Source organism: Drosophila mauritiana, chromosome 2L, assembly GCF_004382145.1.
Source record: "Drosophila mauritiana strain mau12 chromosome 2L, ASM438214v1, whole genome shotgun sequence".
Classification (NCBI taxonomy): Eukaryota; Metazoa; Arthropoda; class Insecta; order Diptera; family Drosophilidae; genus Drosophila; species Drosophila mauritiana.
In genome coordinates this window covers 5828056-5845944 of record NC_046667.1, presented here as the reverse complement: position 1 = coordinate 5845944, position 17889 = coordinate 5828056, and the positions used below count along the sequence as shown (strand labels likewise).

At 43.9% G+C, this 17889-nt stretch overlaps 7 protein-coding genes across 9 annotated transcripts; 4 read left to right on the top strand and 3 right to left on the bottom strand.

Moving 5' to 3' along the window:
* The first annotated feature begins 115 nt into the window (after positions 1-115).
* On the top strand, positions 116-918 carry LOC117146576 (glycine, alanine and asparagine-rich protein). Its single transcript, XM_033312888.1, has one exon. The coding sequence runs from the start codon at positions 290-292 to the stop codon at positions 875-877; it is 588 nt and encodes a 195-aa protein (XP_033168779.1). The 5' UTR covers positions 116-289; the 3' UTR covers positions 878-918.
* A 424-nt stretch (positions 919-1342) lies between these two features.
* Positions 1343-1977, bottom strand: LOC117137452 (vitelline membrane protein Vm26Ab). Its single transcript, XM_033298934.1, has one exon. It carries the CDS (start codon positions 1896-1898, stop codon positions 1407-1409), a length of 492 nt encoding a protein of 163 aa, XP_033154825.1. The 5' UTR covers positions 1899-1977; the 3' UTR covers positions 1343-1406.
* A 34-nt stretch (positions 1978-2011) lies between these two features.
* On the top strand, positions 2012-2456 carry LOC117137614. The gene has a single exon (XM_033299176.1). It carries the CDS (start codon positions 2158-2160, stop codon positions 2449-2451), a length of 294 nt encoding a protein of 97 aa, XP_033155067.1. The 5' UTR covers positions 2012-2157; the 3' UTR covers positions 2452-2456.
* A 112-nt stretch (positions 2457-2568) lies between these two features.
* Positions 2569-3796, top strand: LOC117137368 (transmembrane protein 138). Its single transcript, XM_033298812.1, has 3 exons — positions 2569-2800; positions 2858-3111; positions 3169-3796. The coding sequence occupies exons 1-3, from the start codon at positions 2667-2669 to the stop codon at positions 3276-3278; spliced, it is 498 nt and encodes a 165-aa protein (XP_033154703.1). The 5' UTR covers positions 2569-2666; the 3' UTR covers positions 3279-3796.
* Positions 3754-9429, bottom strand: LOC117137095 (serine/threonine-protein kinase 11-interacting protein). Of its 2 annotated transcripts, XM_033298420.1 has the most exons (10): positions 9269-9429; positions 8892-9054; positions 7057-8751; positions 6879-6999; positions 6687-6822; positions 6493-6625; positions 6258-6440; positions 5823-5891; positions 4391-5452; positions 3754-4333 (listed from the first exon to the last, which is right to left on the bottom strand). In XM_033298420.1, the coding sequence occupies exons 2-10, from the start codon at positions 8980-8982 to the stop codon at positions 3867-3869; spliced, it is 3957 nt and encodes a 1318-aa protein (XP_033154311.1). In that variant the 5' UTR covers positions 8983-9054; positions 9269-9429; the 3' UTR covers positions 3754-3866. The 2 variants fall into 2 exon arrangements, with proteins under 2 accessions (XP_033154311.1, XP_033154383.1); XM_033298492.1 differs by lacking the exon at positions 5823-5891.
* Positions 9430-10055: 626 nt separating this feature from the next.
* LOC117137220 (glycerol-3-phosphate dehydrogenase [NAD(+)], cytoplasmic) lies at positions 10056-15207 on the bottom strand. Of its 2 annotated transcripts, none has more exons than XM_033298688.1 (7): positions 14747-15207; positions 14457-14634; positions 12653-12859; positions 12215-12587; positions 11733-11886; positions 11572-11664; positions 10056-10497 (listed from the first exon to the last, which is right to left on the bottom strand). In XM_033298688.1, the coding sequence occupies exons 1-7, from the start codon at positions 14788-14790 to the stop codon at positions 10485-10487; spliced, it is 1062 nt and encodes a 353-aa protein (XP_033154579.1). In that variant the 5' UTR covers positions 14791-15207; the 3' UTR covers positions 10056-10484. The 2 variants fall into 2 exon arrangements, with proteins under 2 accessions (XP_033154579.1, XP_033154504.1); XM_033298613.1 differs by lacking the exon at positions 10056-10497 and adding an exon at positions 10589-11047 and having other exon boundaries at positions 14747-15206.
* Positions 15208-15580: 373 nt separating this feature from the next.
* LOC117137528 lies at positions 15581-16095 on the top strand. Its single transcript, XM_033299057.1, has 2 exons — positions 15581-15681; positions 15751-16095. The coding sequence occupies exons 1-2, from the start codon at positions 15627-15629 to the stop codon at positions 16044-16046; spliced, it is 351 nt and encodes a 116-aa protein (XP_033154948.1). The 5' UTR covers positions 15581-15626; the 3' UTR covers positions 16047-16095.
* Positions 16096-17889: the final 1794 nt, after the last annotated feature.

Sequence of the window (17889 nt, the reverse complement as noted above, 5' to 3'; positions counted from 1 at the left end):
TCAGCCTACAAGCCGGAAAGCAGCAGTTCACTACAATGTGCTGACCTTCGGGTTTCAGGTGCTCGTAGGGTTTCCGAGCCCAGCCAAGTAGTGACTTGGGCCCTCGCCCAGCGGATTAACCCTTTCCAGTCCATGGCCCATTTTCTCGAACTTCCAACTTCGCCCCAGTTGTGATCCCACTCGCCCTCTGGAATGTGCGACCAAGTGACCCAGTTGTTGGGTGTTACCTTGGCCATCTCCGTTTCCGCTTCGTTGTGCACTTCTGGTGGCATGAGGTTATAAAAGCCTCATGAACAACGCCGCATCTCGGCTTTCTCAGCTTGCAACGCCACCATATCAAGTCAGAATGTGGAAGTATCTCGGATTCTTTGCCCTTTTGGCCGGAGCGAGTTCTCTGGGTCAGCAGGCTGGTTTGGAAGCCTCGACCTGTGGAGGGAGTACAGGGTGCTTGAGGAGCCTGCCCTCGAGATCATCAGCTGTCGAGCAGGCGGATGCGTATCTGAATCGTAGGAGGAGACAACAGCAAATCGTACAGGAGGTAATCGTGGAGAACAACTTTGGTGGTCCTGGGTTCGGAGGACCTGGTTTTGGAGGTCCTGGCTTCGGCGGTCCGGGCTTCGGAGGCCCTGGCTTTGGACGTCCCGGCTTTGGAGGTCCCGGTTTCGGAGGTCCCGGCTTCGGAGGTCCTGGTTTTGGACGTGGCAAATTTGGCTTCGCTCGCAGCTACGACCAGGATGAGGCCCAGGTACCGGCCCAGGGAGCATACCAACAACAAGACGCACTCAGTGAAGTTCCTTCTCCAGCTTGCCCAAAGAACTATGTGTTCTCGTGCGAAGCGGTTATCAAGCCGGTTCCATGTGGGTACAGCTCATATTGATCAACTAGCTGATCGTTAATAAACTGAAACTTTAAACAAGATATTTCAATCTTTTTAATTTTAATTATATATTTATGACTTCTGTTGGGAACTATAAAATATAAATAGGATTAGGAAATTGGGAGCAACTTTTGGTGTCGCTTTAATCTTTGCTAAGACGTCAGATATATAGTATAGAATACCTTTTCCTGAGTTACTTGAATTACAGTTATCAGTAATTAATAAGATATAACTATTCTAAATTGATCTAGAAGCACATTACTCCTTTTATATGATTTTGCTCTTTATAAAAAAGGTATACTAGTAAAACACAAAAGTCTTAAATTTGTTGCATCATATCGGTAATAATTATATTTATTTAAGTTATTAAAAGAATTCAGAGAGCTGAAACTTTTGAAATAGCTTGAAGAAACACAAAGTAATTGCCCAAATCTGAAAAACCCCCCATCATTAAAATATCTTAAATGTTTTTTATGAAAGCATTACTTTATTCTAAGGTTCAGATGTCAAGTCAAATTCGGTTGGATCCTTAAAGTTCGCGGACGAAGGGCACGGCGTACTGGGGCACGTACTGGGAATAGGCACCGGCGGATCCGTAGGACTGAGGTGGGGCGGAGCAGGGCACGGGCTGCAGGGAGGGCTGGCAGCTGAACAGGTAGTTCTTGGGGCACGGCGGCGACGGAATGGAAGCGGGTGCGGCCGGGGCGGAGTAGGCTGGGGCAGCGGGAGCAGAGTAGGCAGGAGCAGCGGGTGCGGAGTAGGCGGAAGCAGCGGGTGCGGAGTAGGCTGGGGCAGCTGGAGCAGAGTAGGCCTGGGCAGCAGGAGCGGCTGGGGCGGAGTACGATGGGGCGGCTGGGGCAGCTCCGTATCCTCCGTAGGCGGCACGCGACACACGGATGTTCTCGGCCAGCGGGGCGGGGATGAGGATGCCCTGAGTGGGCTGCAGCTGGATGGTCTCCGAGGACACGGCGGACAAGGCCACGAGGCCGGCGATGAGGAGGTGACCAAAGTTGAATGCCATTGCGGATGGTTCTCGAGCTGTTTCTACTTGCTGCTGAAGTGACGAACGAAGGCTGACTGTTGATTGGAGCCTCCCAGCCAATCCACTTTATAGCCCACTCGGAAAACGCTGATCACACTGCCGGAGTAGAACGACAGAGTTCCGAAAAAGTGCAAATGGAAGCACCGCAGCTCGAAATCTGCTGACCACCTGCAACCGGCAGTCGACTTTGGAGGAGGGTATTGGGTGCCGGGTTTTGGCCAACCAGCTCTCTTCGCAAATGGCTAAGACGATGACGTTCTGGTTTCTGGTCTTGGCTCTGGTGACCTTAAATTCAACCTGGCCATTCTGGAGCGCAGGGGCTGCCGAAGTCACTTCCGCATCGATGTTCCAGTTTCTGGACCGCCACAATGGCGAAGGCGACCACAGTTGGTCCCACCTACTGCCCACAAACTTCTACTCCGAGATGAACCAGCAGTACTACAGGAGATTCCGGCGACAGGCTGGCAGAATGGACACCTTCGGATCGGGAAAACGGCAGCAGTACCCTTTTGAATATGCTCGATATGTCTGATAATAAAAGCAGCCCAGAATAATCTTTTAATCTTATTCAAAGTTTCAACCGTTTTCCATGGAAATCTGTCTATCGATAGTGGGATTGTACGAACCCATAGCGCATGACCGCAGTGGTAGCTTTGACGTCACCAGGACGAAGGACACAACAAACCCCCGCACAGTAAGCAAGCAACAAACTGACCGAAAACAAGCGCTTGACATTTGGACACCGCCATGAAGCTAACACTGCGACGCTACTCCTGGGTGCTCTTGTTTCAGTTTGCCCTTCTGGGAGTGGATCTCTTTTGCAACGCCTTTGGTCCTTCGCTGGCCAGAAACCGATTGCAGACAGCCATAATTCTCTTTGTGTGAGTATCTTAGGGAATCAGGGAGATATCCTTTCTGACCACTGCACGTTACCACAGCACTCAGGATGCCCTGATTATCGCGGAGTACCTGCTGTTCACCCTCGCGCTCCACTCGACGTGTGTATACCAGGTCGGCGCCTCGCACATAATCCTGCGGAACTGCAAGCTCTTCATGGCCAGCATTACCATCTATTTCCTTCTGTGCGCCTCCCAGCACTTCTGGATCATCTTCCAATACCGTCAGCCGCCAGAAGAGGATGGTCATCATTGGCCATTGGGTCTGTTTGCCCTATCAGTGGCACAGCGCATCAGTGAGTCCCAGAAACATTCCTTCAACACTTATCCTAATACCCTCCCCTTCCACACAGTGTCGGTTTTCTATTACTACAGCTCCAAGTCAACGGCTCTGACCATGGCAGATCCTCGCTTTAAGGAGGAGCATCTTGACTGGATCGCAGATCAGCTGGGCGATAAGTAAGACGCCGGTTAAGTGGAAACTTCGATGAGTGAGTCAGGATAAGAAGTGTAATGTATATAGATAGATATATGCTAGAAATAGATGAAGATATCCGATTTAAAACAGAAATGAAAAACCTCTATGCCGGAATTATCAAGTAGATAGCACACTAACAGATAAGTCGAAAATAAATCCGACCGAGTTTATGACTCACATGTGAATTTTCTTTCATTAGCAAACAAAATTCCTTGACAATATTGTAGTTCTTTTGTTCCCAAAAATATTAGGTATGTGTAAAATAAAGTAAATATGTATTATCCACTTACTGATACCAACTATAACTCATCTAACAAATGAAACAAGTTAGACTATTTAACTTTGTAATATATGAAATATATTGCAAGGACTTCAAAAAATAATAACCTCTATATTTATAAATATTTACATTTAAATCGTGGTACAGCACCATTTCTTATTGATTGAAAGCTCTAGCCTAAGTTAATAAAACTAATCTGACATTAAATAACATAGTCAATTAAGATCAACAATTCTAAACTTTGCACAATAATTGGAACAGGCTGTATTCAATTTTCTAGGGAAATCCGCTCCTCACGTTCCAGAGAGACTGAATGGCACTCCAAATAGCTGCTCCCATCCTTTTCCGATGACATTCAGGCAACATGCGGCAGTGGCACGCGTTTCGAACTGCAACTGCCATATCTCGCACCTGTTTTGCGTCTCATCAATGAAGTTGATCGCATACTTTTGGTCTGTAATGCGCTCCACGTCCACCAAATTGCTTAGTGGCTGATTAAGGCTAAGTTCTGGTTGAATGGACTTTTCCTGAATTTTGTTTGACAGCCACGTGAAGTTGCTATTTCCTGAGATGTACAAATGTGACTCCGTGATTAGGAGCAGGGAGGGTTCAAAGGAGCTCTTCTCCTGGTCACAGATCCATTGGCAGCTGGGAATCAGGGAGCACATCTTGACTGGTTGGGCCGCAATAGTTTCCAACTGATGGGCAAGTAGTGCTGATGGCTGATGATTCAGCTTGCACTGCTCAGGCAGAGGAATTTCTATAAAAAAATATAATTAGTATTAGAAAAAAAGGAACATCCAAGAGTTTCACTTACGTTGTAAATAATTCAGTAAACTTTCCGTCCTTAGCATGTCATGCAACAGCAGCACAAATCCTCCCCAATCCTTTAAGGTGAAGGACAATCCAAGTTTCCAGGGCATCAGATCAATGGCCACCAATCGATTGACTGCCACGCTGATGACCTGCCGCAACCATTTGGCTACATCGTCGTGGGGTTCTGCAAACGCCTCCATTAGATAGCACTTGCAGTTGGACATTACCACAAGCCCTTCTCCCAAGGATTGGGTCTGCTCATTGTAGATGCGACCTTTGGCCAACCACTTGAAATGCTCGCCATCCTCTTTAAACTTTCGTTGGTAGAAGTAGAGCTTCAGACGGTGGTCGATATCATTAAAGTCGCTGTAGTTAAACTTGTACGGCTGGGTACCAAAAACAGTTGCCTCCGACTCGATCAACTTCTTTGAGCTGGACATGAGCAGATTGGTTGATTGAAATACAGATGCGAAAGGCAGCAGGCTGGCATCCTCAGCGGTTTTCAAACGGCTATTAGATTCCGCATCCGAACCACTAACTTGGCTGTTTGACGACTCGGTGAGCATGGAATTTTGTAGATTTTGTGGCGCATCAGTGGCCTGCTGCTCGTAGGTGGTACATATGCTGTCCGTTACGGATCCCGACGAGCTGCTCTCTGTCAGCGGTACATGGGATGGGACAGCCGATTTTGCAGGAGCCAAGGGAGCTGCAGCCGAAGGTGTCGTAGGCTGAGCCTGCTCCGCCAGAAGCTGACCAAACTCGCGTTCGATGAAGCTCTTTGATTTCGCGATTTCATCGTGTATCGTCTCCAGATGAGGTAGCTGAGATATGCGGCGCTCTTCTGAGGTCTTGCGACTGGCGCTCTGCACGTAGTTCGGATCTAGTACCTCTATGCTGGACTGGCTCGGATTGGAGATGATGTCCACATCACTTTCGTTGGCCCGAAACTCCAGATCCCGATCCGTGTTCGAGCTGCCCACTACGGATTGATTCGAGTCGAAAGAGCTCTGTGAGTTGGTAATTTTTGAGCAAGAGCTGCTCCCATTTAGCGAATTGGCGGAACCTATAATGTTGAAATATTAGTCTGGTGCTCTAATTAACTTAATTGTTTATTAATGGAAGCAGCATTGCTCTCTAAGATTAATAAAGCTTTAGCTAATGCTTAAATTTTGATATATTTGTCGGTATCTACAGGTCTTATAATGAGCTAAATTTTGTTTAAATTTTGTTTCAGATAATACATAATTTTGGGTACCAAGGATCAAGACGTGCATGTAAAATTTTATAAGACTTGTAAACGACCTCGTCGTCCAAGAACTAATAGTAAGTTAGCTTATCTTTGCTTCACGTCCAAATGCTGCTTCACATTATGGAACAAAAGCGAAACGCAAATTGTTAAGTGAAATAAAAAGTATACAAATTGGCATATTAACTTTTGGTGGCTTGCGTCAAACTCCTAAGCTTGGGTGTGTTTTTTGCAGTTGTTAGCCTGCAGTTGGCCACTAAAGTATTAATTAAGTTTTTACATCACAACAATTATTATTGTTGTCGGTAGTTGGGTGAGAGAAAAAGTCCAAAAGAACAATGTAAATATACAAAAGTTAGATTGGTTTTGCCATTTTCGATTTGTGTTCGCATGCAAATAAAATAAAAAGAAATAAAAATTAAATTAATGTACAGTAAATATATCCAACACAAACTTAAAATTATACACCAAACACAACAAAAACTAAAGCGAATCTCAAAAAATGGCTCTGTAAAACTAATGAAATGCTTCTGAAACCATAAACTGAACTACAAAAGCAATATTCTTTAAAAATTTTCTAGAACTTCATCAAAGTAAAAAAGAAAACTGGCCAAGGACTTGCCAATGCTGTTGCTTTCTTCCTTATTTGTCGCCGCAGCGAGTTCCTCCACTGGGGATTCCTCCACAATCATGGCGGGTGAAAGTTTGGGCTCTACCACGACTTCACCAGAAGGTTTGGACAAGGATGAGGACAATTCGGTTACTTCAGCCACATAGACACTGCGACAATCCGGACATCGCAACTCTAAAAAAAATGTAGTTCAAGCAATAGTTTCTTTAATTTCTGCTGTACTCACCCTTTGTTTTATATCGCTTGCTTTTTTGCTCAATAGTAAACTGCGTTAGGCAATTCACACAGCGATAGATGGATATGTTCATTTCGGTTAGATCACGCTGCGATAGAATGTCTCGCAGTTTCCTTTCCAGTTCCTTCAAGAGAACAAAAAGTGAATTTTCGTTGCCTGTTATTAGAATTCATCAGTTCACTAACCTGGCAAAGCGTATTTTCCACGCAATAGATACGCTCCTGTTTATCCTTGCGCATCGTGTCGAAATTGATGCGCAAGGTGTTGGACCTAACACGCTCGCATGACTCGAGGATTTTTAGACTCCATTTAGCTTTCGTCCTATATGGTTAAATAATTGATATGAACATTTTCTCCATTCAATGATTAAAACTTACCTTTCAGTTAACGTGTCTTTTTCGCGTATAAAATTCGATGATATGGTAAGAAACAGAGCTTCGCTCGGTTTCTGTTCATGGTAGACTATGTAGGTCTCCTCATCAGACTCAGCATCGGATACTGCAATGTTTGAATGAGCTTTAGTAACGAAATACTACACCGATCAACATGTCTTACCCGGATCCTCATCCTGAGCATTAGAGCTGCTTGCATAAAGTCTCAACAATTCCTCGTGCCTGTCAGGCGGTCGTTCTTCTGTCGACAGCTCCATAGTGGTATTGCCTAGACTCTCGTAGTTTGTCTCTTCGCCCTCAGTGCAGGTTTCGTACAGAGTCTGCCCACTTGTGTCGTTCGCTTCCGATTTAATAGGAGTAATGGTGGTGTCGAAGGTGGAAGCTAACAAAACGTTGTTCGTGGGTGTGGAGCTAATGTTGTGGTGCTCAGAGTCATTTTTTGCTTCTGTGGATGCAGATAGTTCGCCTAGGTACTCATTGAAAAGCTGGCGAGACTCATTGCGCTCCCGTTCAGTTGGCTGCGGCGTTTCGATTCCCAGCATCAGCTCAGCGTTGCCGGACTTCAACCATTCATTGCCATAAGTAAGACGTAGTGTCTCGATTTTTTTCTTGGTCTCCAGGTGCGAATTATCCGGTTCCTCTTCATATTCGGATCGAGGATTTGGCGTGGAAACTGATGCTGCGTCTGTATCGATCTCACTGCTCTCTTCTATGTCCACTGTCCTGATCTTACACGAACTTATCCGTTTGCTAGATTGCGAGGTGTCCATCGATTGGTTGTCTTCCAAAGTGTAGTTATTTCCTCTTATAGACACCGAACGCTGCGAGCCGAAGCTGGAAAACTGGGAGCCGTCGCTAGTGTTTATGGAAGCACTGGAGCTGTTGATGGACATCGAGGTACTCCTGGGCGAGCGGTAGTTAAGACCGCCTATGTAGCGCCACTTTTGGCTACCCGTCAGCGCCTTTTCGGCCTTAGTTAGTGGCTCAAAGTCCAAGACAAACTTTACAGTTGCGGAGTTCTTGTGCAGATACTGTGCTGTCGCCTGGCGATGTTTGGGATTGCAGGCAAGCGGATTTCCTTGCAGATTTAGTACAATCAGGCTCATCAGGGCACTCAGTGGCAGCAACTGCGAGTGCTCCAACAGGCAGTTGTCGGACAGATCCAAGTTGTACAGAGCGTCCAGCTTTGCCACATCCAAAAGCTCCTCTACGTAGTTGTTGCTGATGTTCAATAGCTGTAGTCGCTTGCAGGCCTCCATGTGAAACTGTGGAAGATGCGTAAGGCAGTTGTAGCTCAGGTCCAGGGTCTTAAGATGCGGCAGCCACTTGATGGCGGCCACGCTGGTGAGCTTATTGTGCCGAAGGTTTAGGTGTTGCAGGTGCTGTGCGAACTCCAGGGCGGTGTCTACACTGCGCAGGCTGTTGTAGCTGAAATCGGCCGTCTTTAGCTCGTTCCACACAAAGCCATTCGAGTTGTCGCCGCCGCAGCGCGTGATAATGTCGTCCACGCTGGTAAGGCTTTTTACGCAAATCAAATGTTGCAGCTGGCCGCGCAGCGGTTGGATGCCCACAACCTGACCGATGTTGATTTTGTTTACCTCGAGGCGGCGCAGTGCTCGAAACTTCGCTATGTCGATGGCCCCTTCGAAATAGTGTTCGCTGGGAAAGTAGGTCAGCTTCAAAAGTGTCGTCTTCTGCACAAAGTCATGGACCAGCTGGAGGTCGGGGAAGACGCTGGACTTGGCGTTGATGGGCTTGACCACCTGAAAAGACTGCGGCTGGAGGTAACCCGCGCCAGTTCCGATTTCAGTGTCCGCAATCAGGGTGAAGGAGTCGTTTAGCGCCCGCAGCAGGGAACCTGTGCCGGAGAATGTGTTGAGCGATAAGTGATCGAACTTTTATTGGGGCGTAGTAAAGCCCAGTCATCAGCCAACACCCGCATGCATTTAGCATTTTGCGTGCTAGTTTTTGGCTCAGCTTTAGCTCCAGCTGCCTCACCTGATAACGTCAAGGTAAACTCGGAGCTCAATATTTTGTCGCCGTTCTGCCGGAGCAGGTTGGCCAGCTCTGTGATCTTCTGCGGATCCATTGTCGATCCCTCTGCTAAGGTCGTGTTTTTATCCCATGCGATTTATTCGGTGCTCTGGTTGACTCCTTGGTGCTGGAACAGTGGAAATGACAGTTTAGTAATCAAGGCTTAGATGCACCAGCTCGGTGGGATGTGTCTAGAATAGATTAGTTCATGCGTCAGGCACAAGTCTCATTTTTCACTAATACTATACGTATTTGCAGACCATTGAAAAACAACAAAGAGAAATATGTATGACGCCACTGTGCTGCAAAATTGCCTGCGTCAGCTTCCATTTAATATTTACATTGTGGATTGGTCTGATTCAACCATGTATCCGGTTGGTCGTCTGCATTATTCGTCGTCTTGAGATTTGTTCGATCAATTAGGGCGTAGGAATATTCCACTTGCAGAATGCAAAAATACTTTTGTTATGCCTCTTCTTCTTGTCAATTTGACAGTAACAGCGAACCACAGTCTCTTGGATTTAGCGATGAGTCGATGTGTTTATTTTTCTACGATATCGGGTTTTTATTCTGTCTATCGGTATTTGTTGTGCTGCACTTCCTCAATAATTTTATGCATAACAAAATTGAGCATTAATTGCCAAATAAATTATAAACATTTTTCGTAATGCCAGGAAACAAGTAAGATTCATAAAATTGATTTATTTTTCATATCACGCAAAACATTATTGTTTACATTTTCGTAGCGAATGTTTAATTTTCTTCTTTTGCACTGCAAAATCATCGGATAGACATCGCATTAATATTACCGCCAATTTTAAATATTGCCCATTGCCATGGCGCGCAAGAAAGTGAAAGATAAATATATGTTAATATTTATTGGGCCAAATTTACAACAAAGTTCTCAATTCAAAAAATAAACTTTTAAGCAATAGTTGAAGTATTACTTAAAGGCGCGCATGTAGACATTTTACCTAGCGCCATCTATGTATGGATGTATATTTTGAGATATCATCAGATCATCAGATAAACTTATCTTTAGAAAATTATGATTTTACCGCTATCCTGATTCCATTGTGATCATAGCACTGCATACCTTCAAAATAGAAAATAAACGAACAACCCCCGTTAATTACTCAGCTTTTTTATTTTTGCAACGACCTTTGGGTAATCATTTAATTCTAGTGTCTACGCAGTCCGATTAAAATTATACTAAGATTTTCTTCGCTAGCTCCGACGGCTACTTGTGGCCACAAAATTACAATATATTTGTTAGGTACTTGCGTTTGTTTCTTGGCTAGTTTGGAATTGAAAACAACTAAATTTTAAAATTAAAGCAGACTTTGGTTGTCAGTTTTCTTCCGTGGTTCGTTGGATATGCGTGGTTTTGGATTAAAATCAATAAGCTAACTAAGGCAACAACCTATACAATCCTTTTAGTTAACTGGTTAGAAAATGGAATCCAAAGATTCATTGAGTTGGCGTTGTGCTGAAAAAATACATTTATTCTCTGTGGTGCATAAAAATGTTAAAAACGTCTCAGCTTCTTTAGAAGATTTACAAATTTTGCCTGTGAAGTAAAAGAAGAAAGTGTTTTAAATCACAGGTTTCTCGATCCGTTTCAATTAATACACATCCATTAAAATAAAACACAACCGTGCTTGATTAACTGAAAATTGCAAAATTTTTTAACTTTGGAGTTTTTGTACGTACTGCTCTTTGCCGATTTGAAGCTGCCAATTTTGAATGTTAAATGAGTTGGGAACACTTTTGGTTGGTATGTACAAAAAACTTGTATTTAATTTATATTTATTTTAACAATTCCAATTAGGTTCAACAATTATGACACTCTTTGTTTTGGTTCGATTATCTAACACTTAAGCACTGTACACATTGAAAAACACTTGCGAGAATTAGAGGAAATAGAAATGCAGTTGACGTGGAACGACTTTTCTGACTTTATGCATATATCTATATAATGCCAGCTTTATATGCCTTGGTGAAGATGACTGGTTGATTTGATCTATGCGGGTATATATAGTATTTACAATATACATTGACTGATCTTGTTTGGGTGTAACACAGTTTAAAGTTTTGGCGACGGCATGATGGACGTATCCCTATAAAAATAATATAAAAAGAAGAGAAGGAAACTAATTTGTAATGGATGAAAAAAAATATTATTTCGATGGATTAGCAGTGACTACGGGATGTAACGAAATAAATGGCTGAATATAACTCTGAAAACGAATGACACTGATGCATGTGGATCGGGATTATGAATGATTTCTTTGGGGAATTTATAACATTCCCAATGATATTTTCAATTTAAAAAATTTTGAATTTCGCATCGAGTTTTATTCTTTAGCACTTTATTAATGTTAAAGTTAAACTTAGTTTAGGTATTAATAAAATAATAATAGGGAAACAATCAAAGAAACAGAAACAGAAGGTGCATCAACTTAGCATAGGAAAAAGGTAAACTTAAAATAAGAAAAGTTAAGGAAACAATATTAAATCAAACGTTAAAGGTGAGAATACAAAGCCAGAGCTCATTTCGGGGGATTTGCAGGAAGGCAGGGTATCAGGATAGTAGGGTAAACAGGCGCAAACGAGACATAACCAATGCAAACGAAACACTTACATATGCTCAGGGTGATTGCGTATGCAATCAATTAAATCATTAGGCTTGAGCTGATTTGTGCATATTTTGTGGATAGCCGTGAACAGGGGGAATCTGCAAGCAAAGAAGATGAGTGTTTAGTTAACAATTCGAATCGTATTGGATTCTAAGCTCAGTCGTACTTGTCCTCCAGACCCTTGTTCTTCAGCATGTAGTTGACCTCCTCGGCAGTGGGTGGGCCCTGCAGCTTCTGGCCGTTGAGCATTTCCTTCTCTAGCTCCTCAATGGTTTTTCCAGAAGTCACAAACGCCTCAGAGACGCGACGGTTACGTCCACCTGGAAGAGACGCATAGTTATTATATCAAGTATTCTAAAATTGTAATTGCTACCTAATTGTATCTTACATGAAACAAACAACTTAAAATAACAAGCTTACAGTCATAAACAGAACTAATTTGTTACACAGCTATTAGTGTAGGCTACTAAAGCAATTCGCCATTACTGTTGAATGTGAGTCACTGGCAGAGTTGTTTTGCCTTAAAATAATAATAGTATTTGACCAGCAGTTTGTTGACTTATTAAACTCGTTGTTGCCTGTTCCTGATAACCTTCTCAATTTAACCGAGCACCAAACTCACATGCCCTGGCGAACTTTTGCACTCACCGTAACACGTCGTGATCAGATCGGCCACGCCGCAGCTCTCGAAGAAGGTGGACAGCTTGCTGCCGGGATAGAAGACGTCCACGAAGCGAATCATCTCCATGAGGCCCAGCCGGATGACAGCTGCCTTGGTGTTGTCGCCCAGCTTGAGGCCATCAACAAAGCCAGCGCCGCAGGCCACGATGTTCTTGAGGGCACCGCAAACCTCCACGGCATCAGCGTCGTCCACGACCACCACGCGGAAGTGGTTCGCCTGGAAGAGATCGCGCAGCACCTTGCCATACTTCTTGTCCGTGCAGCCGATTGTCGTTTCGCAGAAGTTGCCCTCAGCCACCTCGTTGGCCAGGTTGGCGCCCATCAGCACGGCGCATGGGATCTGTGATGGAAAGTCACAAGTGGATTAGATATTCTGGCGGTGTCACCTTTGCGACGCTGACTTGCCTTCAGGTGACGCGTGATTATATGCGAGATCAGATCGATGCCGCCGCCCTCGGCCTTGTCGAAGCCCTTGATCAGGGAGATAGCGATGGCATTTGGCTTGATCTTGCCCAGTAGCTGTTTGCAGAAGTTGGGAATGAACTGGTGGGGCACCACGAAGATCAGGATGTCGGCATTCTTGGCGGCCTCAACCAGGTCGGGCACGGCAACCTGTGGAATAGGGGCCACAAAGTAAACTTTTCTAATTACTGTGATAAGGAAAAAAACAAAAAAATATATAACTCCGATAAGAGTGCTGAAGGTTGAATGAAGGGAATGCAGACGGATCGCGGAAATCATTTTCCCAGCACGTGTATTCCACTCCAACTTTTGGAGGCTCGTTCCTCAGCTGTCTAGACTATTTAAATCGCGGACTGGCTGGTCAGATCGATCGACTGAGCTTGATATGGGTGACTTTGTACATCCGAGTATTATTTCTCCATATCGCCATGCTGGCTCGCCAACCTGTTTGTCGCATTTGAAATGAGTTCATATTGCTAATGTATTTGTTTTTTCCAACGCGCGACGATAGTGATTATGAGTTCACAAATAAGACCAAAATGGCAAGCAAATGGAAATTTTAAAAGGTTAAGGTATATAGTGTGATGTTGCGCTACTTGCATTTTAATGAGCAATACTGGGGCAATGACATTTAAATAATTGTTATAGATATTGTAGTAACGTAACAATCTATGATTTGACATCGGAAAAAGTAAATTTAACTAGAAAAACCAGCTGCCAATTAGCAATTCAGGTAATTGAGACTTCTAAGCTATTCGACACGTATTTCGCTCCACACTACGTCAGTAATTCTATACAGGCAAATAAACAGAATTTCCAAATATTTTCATTAGTTCTTTGTTGCATTAAACTCATTAGCTGGCTGACACATCTTCATTGCCTTTTGCATACTTTTTGCATATCTGACATTGGTGGCGATCATTGCTTATAGATTGCTTTCAGCCTCATTTATCTATTTTTTTTTTTTTGGCTCATCTGTTGTTTTGATTCCCCCCTCTCCAACAAACGCCGAAAGTCGCTGAAAGTCTGCCAAATTTATATATGTATATAAATTATATAGGCAAACAAACGGTGCGGCATGGGAAAGTGTCGCCCACATTTTGTTTGGTTTCTGTTTTTCACGTTTATCAATCCCCATGCTGCCAACGCATGACTCTGTGTGGCTAGGTTTTTTTCCAAGGCATGGGGCAAACTTTGTCGTGGATGAACTGTTGACTCTCCTTTATGGATGGACTTTATCAGCCGACCCGAACCAGTTGGGCTTATCAATAATCGGCGAACAAAACAGCTCGAGTGCCTGTGGAGCATGTACATGTGTAGCAACGCACCCGTTTCGAGTGGATCGCCTGCTTATCGCCTGCCTGTCCAATTATCGGCTAATAGAATGTTGACGCATTCTGGGCGGCCCTGCGAGGGGGTGGCCCGTTGCACGCCCACCGGCCTTGACCTACGTCAAAGGCACTGGGGCGGACGCGCTCTTTCGGGAGCGCGGAGAGCGCGATGCTGGCCCTGAAAAGTGCAGCAAGAGTGCAAGAAGAGTGCAGTCCAAGTGCAGCCAGAGCGCAGCGCAGCGCAGAGAGAGAGCGAGCGCGGTGTAAAAATAGACGCGGATTCGACCGATTAGATAATTTGGGTCCGCACGGCCAAGATCAAGGTATGCAGCCTTTATGTAAGCGCACGGCTGTTTGTTAACAATCCGCTCCGGCGTTACATAAGTCCACCCCATTGATTGGCAACCAACACTCACCACATTCGGGGGCAGCTTGTGTCCTTTCAGGTACTTGACGTTCTCGTGCGTCTCGTTGATAATCTCCGTCAGCTTCTTGCCATCGATGAGCTCCTCGTAGACGAACATGGTCACCCGCTCCTCGAACTCCGGCAGAGCGGCGGCATTGGCGCCCACGATTTTCGCTATGGCCGAACCCCTGCAAGGACGCAAGGTTTAGAGATTGGAATGTTGGTGGTGGTGTTTGGTGCGGGTGTGGATTGAATGGTCATTATGTAAGTGCATCGCAATGGGTAATTAAGTGCACTCACCAGTTGCCGGAGCCCACAATGCACACATTTACTTTATCCGCCATATTTTGTTATTGTTGTCGATGGACTCGCTGATGTGCTTCCTCTTGCTACTTGCTAAGTACTACTTGGCTCCGCGATTTGGCGCGATTAATAAATCGTAATTGTACTGCAAACTGACACGTCGAAACCGCGGCGACTACTGATTCTTGGTTTGCACTCCACACATGCTAATATAAGCAAAACAAGCACTGCGGCCAACAACAAATCGTTGCGATTGCGAAGAGAGAGAGAGAAAGAGAGCGAAGAGAGTCCGTGTGGGTGTGTATGTGTGTGTTAGTGGTGCGATAAGCTCGCAAGCGGGAAATCCGCTCACTTTTCCTATGCGCAGTACATCCTGGTATTGTTTTACCAATGGAAATTATTTAAATAAACTTTAGTTTTACTAGAATAGTTAAACTCTTTAGATTAGTTCAATTCCCGAACTTTGGAGCGTTGCATCCCTGTTATGTTGGCCAGTACTGTATAACGCCTTTGCGCAGTCTCTTGTCCAGTGCTGCAAGGTGAGCAGTTGTGCCGCCAAATTCAAATTGGTATTGTGCATTTGTAGTAAAATTAATATCGTTAGCGGTATTCGTGAAAAATTTGAAAAGCATACATTCTCCTATTGTTCCTCAACTTATTTCCTTATTATTAATTATTTATTTTTCCTTTTACTATTACATTTTATTGATTTGCCTATTTTGATTCGGAATGCCAACAAATTAGCAAATTGTAACCAAAAACAAGTGCTAATACTTTATAATCAACTGTGTCATCCTTTTGTCACTGTTGTTTTTCGGAATAATCTAATTAACACACGTCGAAGATTTCAACAATCGGTGTTATCCGCCATAACTAAATGATGGCCAGCCTCAAGTGGATAGCTATTCTACAACTCTTAATTATTTTCGGTGGTCAGTAATATTGCGAATATTCCTGTTATTTTCTTATAATTATTTGTACGAAACCACTTTTTTAACCAGCTCTTGGGAAGGACGAAGTTGAAGAACTTACCGATGTGGTACAGGAGAAGCTTTATGAGGCTATCTCCAAAACTGGATCTGCGGTCAAATCCGGATCGGCAAGTCTTGATAAAGCCGTGAATAACGTTATAAAAATGAAAAAGGGAGCGGCTAAGTCGCTTTTGAATTTAGTTAGCCAACGTACCTTAAAGGACGCACCCGCTTCCTTATCATCATGTGCTGAAGGGCATTTAAATTGTGAAATCAAAGGGGTGCAGGTCCCAGGATCCACACAGCAACCAAACACCACTACTTAATATACTTTGTATTTCACGTGAATAAAGCAAATAACTATACAACGCATAATTAACAAATTCAATAATGGATCAGATGAACAGAATATCTTAAAGAAACTAAAGGATAAAAGGATATAACTAAAGGATAAAAGGATTTTCTATCATCTTAACTTTTCAGTGTCAAACTAAAGGATATTTGTTATAGAAGAATTATAGGTTGTTAGTATAGTCAAATATTTGCAAATTTGAAATTGAAAACGCAACAGATTTGTTAAAATACAATTATTAGCCTTTATTATAACTCCAAGTTAAAGAGTTTCCCGCTATTTACTGCACTTTGTTTGGGGAATTTGTACCTTGTTATCGGTCAATTTGACGAATGGATTTTTTGTATTTAACCGTGCTGCCGGACAAATATCCTGCACGCCTACGCATACATGGATGCAGTCGAGTCCTCTATGCGCGATGGTGTTGACCCATGCCATGGCAGCGATGTTCCGGACTAATACCTTCATGTGAGCAGGACCACGTGCGCTACTCTTCCTCCTGGCACGCCGTCTAACTCCGCTCGTGAGGTGGCCGGGTGGTGGCTGAGTGGCTTGGCGTTGACGTGGCTGGGCTCGGGGTTGCTCTAATTCCACTGGCGCATCCCAGCCTGTTCCTGGTTGTTGCTGCTGTGCACCCGTAAAATTGATTGCGGCGAAAGCTGGAAAGCTGCACGTTATGCTCGTGGCCTGACTTGGTATCTCTGGTCTGGTCTGCCCTGTTCCGACGGCAGCTGGGAAAGCAGGAAAATGATTCCCGTTCCCGATCCCCACTGTGTTGGTGTGTGGATGTGAGTGGTAGTGGGAGTAGGAGGAACTGGCTGGTTCTCGTGGCGGTAATATGATTTCCTTGCGGAATTTTAAGTGGACTGCTACGTTTTACTTCTTTTCCTTTCCTTTTTCGATTTCTTGTCTACTAAAGTTTTTGTACTTCCTGTAACTATCATCTAGTCATATATTAAAGAAAAACCAATGTGATATTTGTATCCATATCTGCGCATTGATATAGGTAGATAAAGTTATGAAATATTTTTAACATCGTGGATGTATTATCTTTGCAAATCCGAGCTTAGTTTCTCCTCCTTTTAAGTGTTTAGACTCCCAATCAGTTGCACATCCATTGTGCCCATTCTATTGGCTTATCCTCTTGTAGCTGCCATGGATTACAGCCATACACGTGGTCTTTCCATACACACCCGCTGACCTGGAGTACCCGTCATACTAGGCGTATGCGGAAAACTCAAAATTAGCAAACAGCTATCAATCCTGCAGCATGATATGCCGGCCCACGCCCCAAATTCGATGGACAAGTGCCACAATTCACATCATCAAGATTGCGTGGATCTTGTGCCCACACACTCGACCATATCCCATATACCATATAGCATAACCCATAACCCATATCACACATCACATATCCCATATGCAGCCCACCTTTTTGGCCAAGGCTGCTGATTCGCTTGTCATGATGACGATGAGGAGCGCTCCTCGTTGGCGGCGATGGGGGTGCGGGGAATTAACCCTTTGCACACAGCAATGTGTCTATAAAAAACAATGATGGACATTGGGGACTTGGGCATAGAATAATAGTACATCAAAAATTTTACAGCAACGAAATAAAATCATTTACGCAACCACGAGACCCAAAAATAAATGGCAAGAAAGGAGTAAAGAAAACGAAAAGTTTCAGTCGGAATTTAGCTAAGCTGACGTTTAAATGCCCTTTAGATACAATATTAAAGCAAATAACGTTAATTAAGTAAAAATGTGTTTGTAATTATATATATATATATATATATATATATATATATGTATGCATT